The sequence below is a fragment of the Nomascus leucogenys genome, chromosome 16 (genome assembly GCF_006542625.1).
Source record: "Nomascus leucogenys isolate Asia chromosome 16, Asia_NLE_v1, whole genome shotgun sequence".
NCBI classification, from domain to species: domain Eukaryota; kingdom Metazoa; phylum Chordata; class Mammalia; order Primates; family Hylobatidae; genus Nomascus; species Nomascus leucogenys.
This window is the reverse complement of record NC_044396.1, coordinates 10344044-10360000: the sequence shown is the minus strand read 5'-3', so window position 1 is coordinate 10360000 and position 15957 is coordinate 10344044. Positions and strand designations below refer to the sequence as shown.

General features: G+C 38.9%; 1 protein-coding gene across 5 annotated transcripts in view; it reads left to right on the top strand.

Annotated features, from left to right (window-relative positions):
• MTDH (metadherin) overlaps positions 1-15957 on the top strand; it is an 82379-nt gene that overhangs the window by 54277 nt on the left and 12145 nt on the right. For 4 of the 5 annotated variants that reach the window (XM_030794970.1, XM_030794969.1, XM_012496061.1 and 1 more), the window contains 3 exons: positions 1642-1740; positions 8530-8654; positions 15285-15392. In XM_030794970.1, the coding sequence (XP_030650830.1) occupies positions 1642-1740; positions 8530-8654; positions 15285-15392 (332 nt within the window). The remainder of the gene's footprint in view (positions 1-1641; positions 1741-8529; positions 8655-15284; positions 15393-15957) is intronic. The other variant, XM_030794968.1, reaches the window with a different exon arrangement.

Below are 15957 nucleotides of genomic sequence, written 5' to 3'. Positions count from 1 at the left end.
TTTATAAATTAGTAGTAAGGACTCATGTGGGAGGACGTGATTGTACGTAACACTTTTATACTAACCAAGTATCTTTTCGTCCTAACCATTTCTTTATACAGTGGCTCTGAATCCAAAATACATATCAGAGTCATCTAAGGACTCCAGTACACATGTAAATTCCAATTCAGAAGGGGTGTATGTGTGTGTGCGCATGCCTGATAGAGAACCACTGCTTTACATTTACATCCTAAAATGAATTTATATCTATAAAGCAAGGGGTTTGACCTGGCATCAGTGAACTCATATGCCCCGAAAACTATATGCAGAATTGTGTGTTAAGCTCTGGATAGTAGACTACCACAGCTTTCATCAGGTTCCTAAAAGACTGTGTGAACCCACTCTCACCCAACCTACTCCCCTCACCTGAGAAAAAACAAAAACAGACAAAACTTAAGAGATAATATTTTGTTTTCTTTAAATGCACTTGAACTTAGTCTCTAGACCTCCTGCAACTCTTCTTGTCTCTTTGGCTTCTCTCTGCCTCACCTCTCTAGATAACCACCTATTTCTCTAATGTTTCTTAGCCAAAAGATTCTAGCTAACTCAGACATTTTCTAGTTCCCTTTTTCAAGGTTCTGAGGATACATAGCCCTGAAGCATCCAGGACTAAAATGATCAATGGCAGAGATTTCTATTACATTTTATTTTCCATTAAGAAGAAGGAAAAAACAACTTTTTTTGACTTCTTGAAATTTGTAGGCAGGGCACAGTGGTTTATGCCTGTAATCCCAGCACTTTGGGAGGTGGAGGAGGATCCCTGTAGACCAGGAGTTCAGGACCAGCCCGGGCAACACAGGGAGACCCTATCTCTACGAAAAAGTTTTAAAAAATAAGCCAGGAGACCAGGCATGGTGGCTTATGCCTGTAATCCCAGCACATTGGGAGGCTGAGGCAGGAGGATCACTTAAGCCCAGGAGTTCAAGACCAGCCTGGGCAACATGGTGTAAAACCCCATCTCTACAAAAAATACAAAAATTAGCTGGGTATGGTAATGTGTGCCTGTAGTCCCAGCTACTTGGGAGGCTGAGGTAGGTGAATTGCTTGAGCCGAGGAGGCAGAAATTGCAGTGAGCCGAGACTGTGCCACTACACTCCAGCCTGGGCAACAAAGCGAGACTCTGTCTCAAAAAAAGAAAAAAGAGAAAAAACCCAGCATGGTGGTACAAGCCTGTGGTTCCAGCTGAGGTAGGAGGATCTCTTGAGCCTGCGAGGTTGAGGCTGCAGTGAGCCACGATCATGCCACTGCACTTCAGCCTGGGTGGCAGAGTGAGATCCTGTCTCAAAAAAAAAAAAAAAAAAAGAAATTTATAGGTAACTTACCAGTTGGCGTATAATACAAAACACAAAATCTAATGGATTGGTGCTAGGGAAAATAGAAATTTCTGATCATTGGATTAGATCAAGTGATTATCATAGTTAATCTAAAATTACCCTCAATTCTACTTTTCCTTTTAACTTAACTCTTTTTCTCATGTCTGAATTTTTCCTTTTAGGAGAAATTTTAAAAATAAAGTCTCCGTGTCAAAGTATAGAACTATTGTTATGAAACATCATTAGGAAATTCCATTTTTAATTTTATTGCATTCGTTTTTCATTTAAGGGTCTACTGCTGAGCCAGTTTCTCAGTCTACCACTTCTGATTATCAGTGGGATGTTAGCCGTAATCAACCCTATATCGATGATGAATGGTCTGGGTTAAGTATGTCCTTTTAAAAATTATCAGTTATTTTTTTCAGAGTTTTCTTTCTAGCACCCTGAATTCATGCTTTATGTTTTAATTTTAATTCTAATTTCTCACCTTTAAAGGTCATAAGAATATAATTTAATACCAAATGTACTACTTGAAACCTGATTATTGAATACCTATAGAATTAAAACTGAATTGTCATAATTGAGGCAATATTTAAACATAAAGTTTTCTTCTAGTTGCTCTGTAGTATTTCTAGTTTTTAAATTTTTTGTTTTAAATGAATGTCTGTTTCTCCTCCTAGGTAGTATAATAGACTGAATTAAATATACAGAAATGGCTTTGTATTCGTGAAGTATACACACATTTTTGTGCTGGTAGAAAACTACTTTCTTAACCCAGTTGCCAATAGAAATTTAGTTAAAGGAAGACTCATTTTAGAAAGGAAGAATATGGTTTGCATGTTCAGAAAGCTCATGCCCTCTTCATTTAAAAAAAAAAAATTATGAGGTTTTTTCCTCACAAACCTAAATCTCAAAATGTACTTTCTTTGAATTTTTATTTCACATCCTTTTTTACTATTTACTGTTTTCTACTGTTAGCACTTATATGTTCCCTGTGGGGTTTTCCACCATTTTTAAGCATATGTTTTGCTTCTCCAAGTAGAGTTAAGAACTCTCTGAAAATGGGGACTAGCACTCTTTTATGCACTCAGGACCTAGTGCAAGCCTTTATACATAGGTGTTCAGTAGTAATAATAATGACAATAAAAGCACTGGACTATGTGCCAGGCACTGGTTTTAGTCTTTTGGATTTTATTATCTCATTTAATGCTTGAAACATTTCTATGTGGTAGGTTTTATTTGTTTCCACGCTTTCCAGATGAAAAAGCTGTGACAAGGGAAAGTTATCTAGCTTTCCCCAGGCCACACAGTTAGTTAAATGGAGGAGGGTGGTATTCATACCTTGCTAGTCTGGCTCCAGAGTTGATGCTCCTAACCACTATCTGGTACAGCCTTGGTGATGATAGTAATCATCAAGGTAAGCTGGTGACACAGTGGTTAAAGCACAGTTCTTACAGATCAAGGGAGATGAGGAGAGAAAGATCAGGGAGGACCATATTGTGAAATGCATGCCTTGAATTGCTGGCTAAAGGTTAGGGAGCTGGGGGTTTTCAGTACTAGCTTACACAGTAGATATGAGTTTTAGTCCTGACTCTAAAATGTAGTACCTCATATGGTTTGGGCTTTGTCACTTGTCTGGGAGCTGTAAAATTGAGCAAATAACGTGTCATATCTATCTTTGTAGGTTGTTGTGAGGCTTTAATGAGGTAATGGGTGAACATGAAAGCTCTGTAAATTACAGTCGTCTCTCAGTATCCATGGGGGGTTGATTCCAGGACCCCCCTCAGGTACCAAAATCCCCGGGTACTGAAGTCTCCTGTGATAAAATGGCATAGTATTTGCATATAACCTACATATATCTTCCCATATAGTTTAAATTATCTCTTGATTACTTGTAGTAACTAATACAGTGTAAATAGTTGTTACACTGTATTGTTTAGGGAATAATGACAAGAAAAAAAGTGTGTACATAGATTCAGTATAGACACAGTTCATTCATTTTTTTTTTCCTGAATATTTTTGAACCCACAAGTGGAAAACCCATGGATACGCAGGGCTGACTGTGTATGAAGTATTTAAATCCAAGGTTTTACAAGGATGTGAAAGCACTATTTTTGGGGAAAAAAATAAACAGTATATTTGTGCTTTAGGAAGAATTACCAGCTGTATGCAGAATAGAATTGAGGAGTGATTATAACAATGATAGGAGTGAGTATAGGAAAATAGCAGTAAGGTATCTTGGGCTGCTGTGGGTTGAGGCAGAGGAAAGTTGAGTGGACAGGTCTCCAGGCTTTCCTGCTTGGACAGAATAGATACACTTTTTATTTTATCCATATTAAGATGCTCTGAATATGAAAAACATGATTGGCTGCTAAAATAAAAGATTTTTAAAACATGTATCCACAGGATTCTATACTTCATCAAAGTAATATGTATCAGAAACACCATCTTCCTCAAGTTTGTTATGCTGTATTGGCAGTCTGTTTAAGTCCAGAGTTTCTCTTTAACATTTTCTCTGTAAACTTTATTTTCTGTGTCACCATCTTTAATGCAGCTCTATTTTTGGTGCTGAGTGAATTTAATTATTACTTCTGAATTTCTAAAATGAATGATTTAGTATTTTAGATTACAAATCCACAAAGTATATTACATTAGATTTACGTTTACAGTATGATATAATTAATATATTGGCCCTCCAGTTTGAAGACATACATTAATCTATTACTATCTTGACCATAAAGGAACAGCATTATTGTAACCCATGTAAAAAGTCAGATGTTGAATAGAACTTTTTCTTGGCACACAGGAGTGAATGAATTCGCTTCTACATAATGGAGTGGTTGAGAGCATGAGCTTTCAGGACAGACTACCTGGGTTTCAATCTTAACTTCCCTGCCTTTGCCCTTATGCAGGTTACATGATTATTCTATGCCTCAATTTCCTTCTCTGTAAAAATAGTAATTCCTCCCCAGCAGTATGGCTGAGAAGATTAAATGAGTTAATACATATAAAGCACTTAGAACACTGCCTCACATATAGTAAATATCCAATAAGTGCTGTCCTTCTAGTGGCAAAATTAGTCTACCCAATGTGGTTAACTAACCCAATGTTGTTAACACTGGAGAATGTCTTTCTAACATAATTGTTTTCTTTTATTAAAAAGTTATTAAAGTTTACATTGAATTAAGTTCTGACAAGAAACAGCTGACAACCAAATAAAGACCAGCAATGAGATGCTTAAACCTAAAACATTATTCCATAAGTGAATTAAATGGAGAGACAAATTCCTTACCCTTTTGAAAAGAAAACCAGTATGGCTGTTTGAAAAGAATTAAGTTCTGACAAGAAACAGCTGACAACCAAATAAAGACCAGCGAAGAGATACTTAAACCTAAAATGTTATTCCATAAGCAAATTAAATGAAGAGACAAATTCCTTACCCTTTTGAAAAGAAAACCAGTATGGCTCTTTGAAAAGACATTGGCAGACTAATGGAAAACTTTAGCGATGAGAAATTATAATTGGAGCAAACTATACTGTGAATCATTTTTAAGGGAACTATGTCTAAGAAGTTTTTTGGCACATTAGGCCTATGAATCTTAAGAATTAGTTACCCAGGCCAGTGCCATGGCTCACACTTGTAATCCCAGCACTTTGGGAAGCCAAGGTGCAAGGATTTCTTGAGCCCACGCGTTCAAGACCAGCCTAGGCAGCATAGTAAGACCCCATCTCTACAAAAAAAATTAGCTGGGAGTGGTTCGCATTCCTGTAGTCCCAGCTACTCAGGAGTCTGAAGTGGAGGATCACTTGAGCCTGAGAAGTCTAGGCTACAGTGTGCCATGATCTTACCACTGCACTCCAGCCTGGGCAATAGAGCGAGACCCTGTCATAAAAAATACTTTTACTAATCATTTTACTCCATTTTTATTTTTCACCTCCACCTCCCACCACATGTGTTAAGAAAATGGGTGACATGTTGGTATATTGCCCACTCAATTGCCTAAACTTTTTTCTGCTTAATAGTTTCTTTTCTGGCAAGAAGTCTTAGAGACATGGCTTATGGACAGCAATTTTCAAAATCTGGGTTTCTTACCTGTGAGATATAAGCAAAGCCAATGATAGCTTGGTATGTGACCCTCCTAAAAGTATTATTAATGAATGCTTGGTATAAGATGAGTAGTTGGTTCCAGACATCTACTAGATTGAATCGAAGTATATCTTACATATGAAGTATATCTTACTGAGAGGTTCATCAGAATTGTGAGAAATAAAATTTTAACTATACATGCCTTATAGATTAGAAACTGGTTTTAACATCATCAGTGATAATAAAAACAGTAGCTACCATTTATTGAGTACTTACTGCATTGCCATGAATTGCTTTACATGTATCTCATATAATCCTCTCAGCAATCCTATAAAGTTGACAATAGAGCCCATTAAGAAACTTGACCAAAATCATCTTGTTATTAAGTGGTAGAACAATATTCAAATGTACATTTGTTTGACGTGAAGACCCATGCTCTTCGCCTCTGTGCTACTATGTAATACTGACTCCAGATACTTGCTCATGGTGGTAAATTTAGAAATACAGGAAGGAACTTCCTTTTTGTAACACATTTCACACTTGTAATCACCTTTTCCATGTTTTTCCTCCACTAGACTATAAATTCTTATGTTGTCTCTCCCTGTCCTCCACTAGCTTAGCTCTTCTCTGTTTCCACAGCCCCCATGGCAGAATCTATCACTCTGTATTTAATAGTTTGTTAAGCTTACCTATCTTCACCCCTGAATAGACAGACTACAAGCTGCACATGCAGAGGGATTCTATTTTACTTATTTTTGTATCTCTACTACCTACCTAGCTCAAGTTCTAGCACATAGTAAGTGCTTAATAAGGATTGGGTAGATGTAATTTCACTACTAAAATATATTTATTATTCCAACCTGGGCAATATAGTGACTCCCCTTCTCTACAAAAAAAATTTAAAAATTAGCCAAGCATGGTGGCACATGGCTGTGGCCCCAGCTGCTCAGGAGGCTGAGGCAGGAGGATCACTTGAGCCCCAGGAGGTTAAGGCTGAAGTGAACTATGATTATACCACTACACTCCAGCCTGGGTGACAGAATAAGACCCTGTCTCTTAAACTAAGAAAATATATATATATATATTATATATATATATATATATAATGTTTTATTTTCTTCTGTCTCTTCCTCATATAAATTTGAGATCATACTGTGTAGACAATTTTGTCTATGATTTTTTTTCCTGTGAGCATTTTCCCAGATTGTTATATATTCTTCCAAAACCTAGGTTTTAAAACTTTCATAAGAATGTATTATACCTCCCTGTTAAACAAAAACAATAATAGAGTTCACCTGGAAAAATAAGACTAGCAGAAAGTAAATAGGATTACTAAATAAGAGTAATGCAAAGAAATTTGTCCTTCTAGATACAAAAATGTGTTGCAGAGTTATGTATAGCACTGTCCCAGGAATAGATCAGTGGAATAGAATAGAAATTCCAGAAACAGACTGAAGTGCATATAAAAGAATTGAGTAAGTCCGGGCACGGTGGCTCACGCCTGTAATCCCAACACTTTGGGAGACTGAGGCAGGTGGATCAAGAGGTCAGGAGTTCGAGACCAGCCTGACCAACGTGGTGAAACCTTGTTTCTACTAAAAATACAAAAATTAGCCGGGTGTGGTGGTGCGCACCTGTAATCCCAGCTACTTGGGAGGCTGAGGCAGGAGAATTGCTCGAACACGGGAGGTGGAGGTTGCAGTGAGCCGAGATCGTGCCACTGCACTCCAGCCTGGGTGACAGAGCGAGACTCCATCTCAAAAAAAAAAAAAAGAGAATTGAGCATTGCTGGGCGTGGTGGCTCACGCCTATAATCCCAGCACTTTGGGAGGCCGAGTCAGGCAGATCACGAGGTTAAGAGTTCGAGACCAACCTGGCCAACATTGTGAAACCCCTGTTTCACTAAGAATACAAAAATGAGCCGGGTGTGGTGGCACATGCCTGTAATCCCAGCTACTTGGGAGGCTGAAGCAGGAGAATCACTTGAACCCGGGAGGTGGAGGTTCCAGGTAGCTGAGATCATGCCACTGCACTCCAGCCTGGGCGACAGAGCAAGACTCCATCTTGGGGAAAAATAAAGAAAGAATTGAGTGTTTGATAAGAGTAGCATTAGGTATTAGTGGGAAATGATTGGACTTTTCATTTAAGCATTGTTGGGACAACTTGTTAACCATTTGGAAATAAAGCCTAACCTTTGTCATTTTAAGCCATTGTAAATGAAACCTGACTATAAGTAGATTTACAGGAACATATATAGGAGTATATGATATGCAGAGAGAGAAGGGAATAATTAACTTAGAGAGCTACTTATTTAATCTGGTTAAAGGCAAAGACTGGTTTTTCCTTTTAGAATAAGTCATTGCTAGCTTCCTCAAGGAGTTAAAAATTCAGTGCCTCCTATAGTGAAATAAAGGGATCTAGAAGTCCAGAATAAAATGTGTTTTTGATAATAAATGATGATTGAATCCCTGAAACTTATTCAAATGCTTTTGAAATGATTGGATAAAAAGCACATTGAATGATCTGAAAAATATAAGAAAGTACAGGTTAAGTATTTAAAAAGGGGGAGAAAAATAAGAGGTTGAATGTTGTCATGACTTGGTGAATTTGAAGAAACTAATTTTGAAAAGCTCATAAGGATAGGAGAGGTGTAGTATAAAATGACAGGTAGGGATTGTAACTTTGGTACTACTGTTAAGAATTAATTCCAATCCCTAGACAATAAATCAATTACAAAAATATTGTAATAATCGGGAGAGAAAACAACCAGGTCCTAGACCAAGTTAAAAATGGATAGAGAAAAGAAATTCAGAAGACTGATAACAAAGGAAGCAGAGAGAGTGGAATCAAATGGCTAATAAATTTTCTGGAATTTCTTAGAAATTCCATTTAACCATATGATATGCTTAGCAGAAATTGAATAAAGATTGTTACCTTCATGTTTTTTTTTTTTCTGGCTCTTAAAATGTGCTTGGGAGACAGAACAATAACTTAAAATTACAGCTTAGTTGAACATAAGGAATTTTTAGTTTTTGCCTTTTAATTTATGGCAAAAATGATAGACGCCTAATTCACACTGTTAAATTTTAGATGGTCTGTCTTCTGCTGATCCCAACTCTGATTGGAATGCACCAGCAGAAGAGTGGGGCAATTGGGTAGACGAAGAAAGAGCTTCACTTCTAAAGTCCCAGGAACCAATTCCTGATGATCAAAAGGTGAGTATAAGAGATTCCTGGGTGTTTATTTGTTAATGAAAGAGACAGGCTGGGCACGGTGGCTCATGCCTATAATCCCAGCACTTTGGGAGGTGCTGTGGGAGGATTGTTTGAGCCCAGGAGTTCAAGGCCAGCCTGGGCAACATAGCGAGACCCCATCTCTATTTATAAAAATAAAATAAAGCAACTGAAGGAGAATTCTGGATCACAGAGGCTGACACAATTGAGAGGGGCAGGGAGGCAATAATCAACAGCATCAGAAACAGCAAACCCAAGTTTGGATAGGACTGGAGGAGAGATAGTGGATAATAGCAACACGTGGTATCAGGAATCGTTTTGCTAGGGTTGGGGGTTTGTATTTTAATGACGGGAGATTTTGGTATAGGGTTAGCAGTCTTTTTTTTTCTTTCTTTTGGAGACAGATTCTTGTTCTGCTGCCTAGGCTGGAGTGCAGTGGCGTGATCTCAGCTCACTGCAACCTCTACCTCCTGTGTTCAAGCAGTTTTCCTACCTCAGACTCCCGAGTAGCTGGGATTACAAATTAGCCTGCCACTATGCCCGGCTAATTTTTGTATATTTAGTAGAGACGGGGTTTCACCATGTTGGCAAAGCTGGTCTCCAACTCCTGACCTCAGGTGATCCGCTCGCCTCAGCCTCCCAAAGTGCTGGGATTACAGGCATAAGCCACCACACCTGGCCTTTTTTTTTTTTTTTTTTTTTTTTGAGATGGTATCCTCAAACTCCTGGCCTCAAGTGACCCTCCTGCCTCAGCCTCTCAAAGTGCTGGGATTACATGTGTAAGCCACTGTGTCTGGCCTGCACAGTCTTTATTAAAAAGCCATACATTCTGATGCAGCTAGTCAATTATATAGCAAGTAGCCGTAGATGATATGGAAATGAATTTTATTTGTAGGAACTAATGCTGAGCTGTATTTGTAATTTGCCAACCCCTGTTTTAGCATGTCTGTCAATACAAAGGGAAAGGATCCAGAATAAAGTAAAAGGTTAAACATAGGCTGGGCACAGTGGCATGCACCTGCTAGTCCCAGCTATTCCGGAGGCTGAGGCAGGAGAATGCGTGAACCGGAGGAGGAGCTTGCAGTGAGCGAGATCGGCCACTGCACCCAGCCTGGGGATAGAGCAAGACTCCGTCTCAAAAAAAAAAAAAAAAAAAAAAAAAAAAAAGAGAGAGTTAAATGAGAGGGAAGATTTGACTGATAGAGTAAGGTGCCAGAAGAGGATCAGGAAGCCTTTAACAAGTGGATGGATTGGTCTTTATTTTTTTTTCTTTTTGAGATGGAGTTTTGCTCTGTCACCCAGGCTGGAGTTCGGTGATGCAATCTCAGCTCACTGCAGTCTCCACCTGCCGAGTTCAAGCAATTTTCGTGCCTCAGCCTCCCGAGTAGCTGGGATTACAGGCACCCGCCACCATGCCCGGCTAATTTTTGTACTTTTAGTAGAGATGGGGTTTCACCATGTTGGTCAGGCTGGTTTTGAACTCCTGACCTCAAGTGATCCACCCGCCTCGGCCTCCCAAAGTGCTGGGATTACAGGCATGAGCCACTATGCTACACCTTTTTTTTTTTTTGAGATGGAGTTTCGCCCTGTCTCCCAGGCTGGAGTGCAGTGGCACGATCTCGGCTCTCTGCAACCCCCACCTCCCAAGTTCAAGTGATTCTCCCTCCTCAGCCTCCTGAGTAGCTGGGATTACAGGCATGCATCACCACGCCTAGCTAATTTTTGTATTTTTAGTAGAGATGGGTTTTTGCCATGTTAGCCAGGCTGGTCTCAAACTCCTGACCTCAAGTGATCTGCCCACCCCTGCCTCCCAAAGTGCTGGGATTACAGGCGTGAGCCACTGCCTCAGCCAGGATTGGTCTTTAAAACAGGATATAGGCCAGGCACAGTGGCTCCCACTGTGCGAGGCCAAGGTGGGTGGATCACAAGGTCAGGAGTTCAAGACCAGCCTGGCGAAGATGGTGAAATCCCATCTCTGCTAAAAATACAAAAATTAGCTGGGCATGGTGGCGGGCACCTGTAATCCCATCTACTCGTGAGGCTAACTGAGGCAAAGAATTGCTTGAACCCGAGAGGCAGAGGTTACAGTGAGCCAAGGTTGCGCCACTGCACTCCAGCCTGGACGACAGAGCGAGACTCCATCTCAAAAGAAAAAAAAAAAAAAAAACCACATATAATGCTAATGGTAGAAGGAGGGGTAAATAAATGTAGAGGAGGACAGTTAACAGGCAATGTGAAGGTCAACAGCAGGGAAAGGGGTTTTAGATTGGACCTACAAAAAGGCTTCTTAGTACAATATCTTAATATATAATACCTTAATACATAGTGATCATTCAGATGTTTGTTGGACATTTAACACAATAGAACCCAGGAATGGAGTAAAGACTTTATCATACATCATAGGAATTCTTTTTCTGAATATATTCAGAGATTACCTTTTACATTTCTAAGAAAAAGTGAGCTGTCATCAAAATGTTCATCAGTTGGGGAATGGAAAGATGTGATATGTTTATACAATGGCATATTAGAAGTTAAAAATGAACTAAAGCTACATTATTAGCATTATGAATGGAATCTCAACATGCTGAATGATGAGCAAGTTATAAAAAGATAGAATATGTCATTTATGTAACTTTTTATATGTGGATACAAATAAATTTATAGAAAAATTGATTGGATAGACACAGAAGTTGTTCACAATTTTGGTTACCATTAGGAAGGTAGTCTGAAAATAGGATTGGGAAGCGGTATAAAGGAATTTGAAATTTATCAGTAATGTCCTTTTTATTTAAAGATTTAAAATACGTTTATCAAAATCTCAACTCTTTCATGGGAGTTAAAAGTTGTAGAGTTGATTTCAGCATCTTCCCATTAACAAAAATAGTATTTTGCCATGGGGAACTACATTTCTTGTATGGTTGGATTATAATGAAGTGATAAGCTGACTGAAGAAAGTCCTTGTGACCTGAGTATCATTCATGGCATGTATCTGTTCATATGGCATTTTAATCATTACAAGACCTTGAAACAGCTTGTGGTGAAAACTTCTAGGGATGTTTCTCCACAACTGGTAGCCAGCCAGCCTAGACTGAAAATCTCTTAGCTAAGTTTGTGCCAGATTTTGTTTTGTTTTTCCATCTACTTATAATTTCTGTAAGCTATTTGGTAGTTCGTGAGACCACCAAAATCATTATAATGACTATAGTGCTGAGCAGAGAAATAGCGGTTACTTAGAATCATCTCTTCCTGTAAAGATAGTCTAGGAATCTAGGTTGTCATTTGTGAGAATAAACAAAAAGCATTTTTCCATAGAAAGTTAAACTACAGTGCTTACTTCAGCAGCACATACACTAAAATTGAGGCCAGGCATGCTGGCTCACATTTGTAATCCCAGTACTTTGGGAGGCCGAGGTGGGGGGATCACCCAAGGTTGGGAGTTTGAGACCAGCCTGGCCAACATGGTGAAACCCTGTCTCTACTAAAAATACAAAAAAAAAAAAAAATTAGCTGGACGTGGCAGTGTGTGCCTGTAATCCCAGCTACTCGGGAGGCTGAGGCACAAGACCCGCTTGAGCTGGGAGGCAGAGGTTGCAGTGAGCCACTTCACCCCAGCCTGGGCAACAGAGTGAGACTATCTCAAAAAAAAAAAAAAAAGATAAGGCTGGGCACAGTGGCTCATGCCTGTAATCCCAGCACTTTGGGAGGCCGAGGTGAGTGGATCACCTGAGGTCAGGAGTTCAAGACCAGCCTGACCAACAAGGTGAAACCCCATCTCTACCAAAAATAGAAAAATTAGCCGGGCATGGTGGTGGCGCACCTATAATCCTAGCTACTTGGGAGACTGAGGCAGGGGAATTGCTTGAACCTGGGAGGTGGAGGTTGCAGTGAGCCAAGATGGCACCATTGCACTCCAGTCTGGGCAACAGAGCAAGACTCCATCTCAAAAAAATAAATAAATAGATAAGATACAGAGAAGATTGGCATGGCCTCTGCATCATTATGAATACTAACATAACAGTGCTAACTTGATAGGTATTTTTTTGTCCTGCAGAATGCTATTTTCAGTGACTTGACCTCTCAAATTCAATTTTTTAAATTAAACCTTTTATTTTGAGATAATTGTAGATTCAAATGCAGTTATAAGAAATAATATAGCCAGGCATGGTGGCTCATGAGCGCCTGTAATCCCAGCACTTTGGGAGACCAAGGTAGGAGGATCACTTGAGCCCACGTGTTTGAGACTAGCCTGTACAACATAGCAAGACCCTATCTCTAATAAAAAAAAAAGAAAGAAAGAAAAATCAGCCTGTAGTCCCAGCTCCTCAGGTGGCTAAGGCAAGAGAATCAGGAGGTCAAGGCTGTGCAGTGGGCCTTGATTGCACCACTGTACTCCAGCCTGGGCAACAGAGCAAGACCCTGTCTTGAAAACAACAAAACAAAACCAGGCAGGAATGAAACAGTGATCCCCTGTACCCCTTTTACCCAGTTTTCCCCAGTGGTAACATGTTAAAAAACCATAATACTGTACAGTAGCACAGTAGCCATCCCCACCACTCCCCACCTCCACTTATACACAGGATACATTCCAGGACTCCAGTGGATGCCGGAAACCACAGATAGTGTCAAACCCTAGGTATACTATGCTTTTTCCTATACATACCTCTGATAAAGTTTAATTTGTAAATTAGTAAAGGATTAACAACAGTAATCATAAAACAGTTATAAAATTTACTGTAATAAAAGTTACGTGAATGTGGTCTCTCTCACTTTCTATGTCTTTCAAAGTACTTTAATATCAGACTGAGGTTGACCGCAGGTAACTGAAACTGCAGAAAGCAAAACTGCAAATAAGGGGGAACTGCCTTTTCACAACTGGCGTGTTTGCATTGATGCAATCAAGATACGGAACATTTATCATTTCAAGAATGTTTTATTAATGGAATTATAATATATATATATAACCTTTTGCTATGGTTTTTTGTTTGTTCATTTGATTGAGATGGAGTCTTGCTCTGTTACCCAGGCTGGAGTGCAGTGGCATGATCTCAGCTCACTGCAACCTCCACCTCCCAGGTTCAAGCAATTCTCCCATCTCAGCCTCCCAAGTAGCTGGGATTACAGGCGCATGCCACCAGGCCCAGCTGATTTTTTTATTTTTAGTAGAGACGGGGTTTCACCATAGTGGTCAGGCTGCTCTCGAACTCCTGACCTTAGGGGATCCACCCACCTTGGCCTCCAAAGTGCTGGGATTACAGGCTTCAGCCACTGCTCCTGGCCTTGGTATGTTTTGTTGTTTTTTTTTTCACTCCACATAATTCTCTGGAGATTCATCCAGGTTGTTGTATGTGTCAGTAGTTGTACCTTTTTACTGCTGAGTGATATTCCATGGTCTGGATGTACCTCAGTTTCTTTGACCATTTACCTGTTGAAGGACATTTGTGTCCTTTCCAGTTTGGGACTATTATGAATAAAGCTGCTAAATATGTAGGTTTTCAGAAGTCTCTGTCTAAACATAAGTTTTCATTTCTCTATGATAAATGCCCATATGTACAATCGCTGGGTGTTATGATAGTTGCATATTTTAGTATTCTAAGAAACTAGTTTTTCTGTATCCTCACCTAAATTTGCAGTTGTCACTGTTTTTTTATTTTAGAAGTTCTGATAGGTATATAGTGATAACTCATTGTGGTTTTAATATGCATTTCCCTTATAGCAAATGGAGTTGAGCTTTATTCCATGGTTTCTTTGGCATCTGTGTATGTTCTTGGGTGAAATGTCTGTTCATGTCTTTTGCATATTTTCTGAGGGGATTTTTTTAAAAAACTTGAGTGTTCCTTATATTGTATGGATACTAGTTCCATGGATGGAACCATATGGCTTGCAAATACATTCCCCCATTGTATAGCTTGTTATTTCATTCTCTTAACAGGGTCAAATAAATTTTAACACAAATTGCACTACATTTGAACTTAAAATAAAATAGAATTACCTATTCAGTGAATTTTTATTTTTTTATTTATTTTTTATTTTATGTATTTATTTATTTTTTTGAGAAGGAGTCTCACTCTGTTGCCCAGGCTGGAGTGCAGTGGAGTGATTTCGGCTCACCACTGCAGGCTCCGCCTCCTGAGTTCACGCCATTCTCCTGCCTTAGCCTCCCAAGTAGCTGGGACTACAGGCGCCCGCCATCACGCCCGGCTAATTTTTTTGTATTTTTAGTAGAGATGGGGTTTCACCGTGTTAGCCAGGATGGTCTTGATCTCCTGACCTCGTGATCCGCCCACCTCGGCCTCCCAAAGTGCTGGGATTACAGGCATGAACCACCATGCCCGGCCTCAGTGAGTTTTTAAAACACTGAAGTTTACACAGCTCTCTACTTATGTTGTAGTGAGTGATGGGTGACATAGACACACTGAGAGAATGAGGTTCCATGTATTTTGTTATTTTTTAAATATGTAGTTCTTGATCTGTTTTATTACTTATTACTAGTTTTTATTTAGATTTTGGGAAATGAAGACTGTACCTAATGAATGAAATTATTTCAGAATAATTTTCTAAATAATGGACACATAACCATTTGGTTCTCTTTAATATTTTTGCTTTTAACCTAAGGTCTCAGATGATGATAAAGAAAAGGGAGAGGGAGCTCTTCCAACTGGGAAATCCAAAAAGAAAAAAAAGAAAAAGAAGAAGCAAGGTGAAGATAACTCTACTGCACAGGTAAAATGTCAGAACAACAAGCATTCATTAAGCGCCTCCGGCTTAAAATGTGAAAAGATTATGTACAGATGCTAAAAATATATAGAGATAAAAGACAGTATGAGACATCATTTATTTGAAAAGTCATAGACTGTTTTACATATTCATCATATTGTAATAAAAATGTTATTGCTCAAAAAATTCACGTTAAAGGTGTTGCTAAACTCAAAAATAAGTAAAATTCCAAATTATTCATGCATTTTTTTATTATATAATAGTGAAATGGGAAAAGAGATACAGTATTTTACACATACAAAAATTCCTTTTGAGTAACTGGAAGGTAACATTTAGCACACAGAAAAACCACGTGTATAACAAGTGGAGTCGGGGGGAGGGGGGAGGGACAGCATTAGGAGATATACCTAATGCTAAATGACGAGTTAATGGGTGCAGCACACCAACATGGCACATGGATACATATGTAACAAACCTGTACATTGTGCACATGTACCCTAAAACCTAAAGTATAATAATAAAATAAAAATAAAAAAATAAAATGAGAAGAAAAATAAAAAATAAAAAAAAA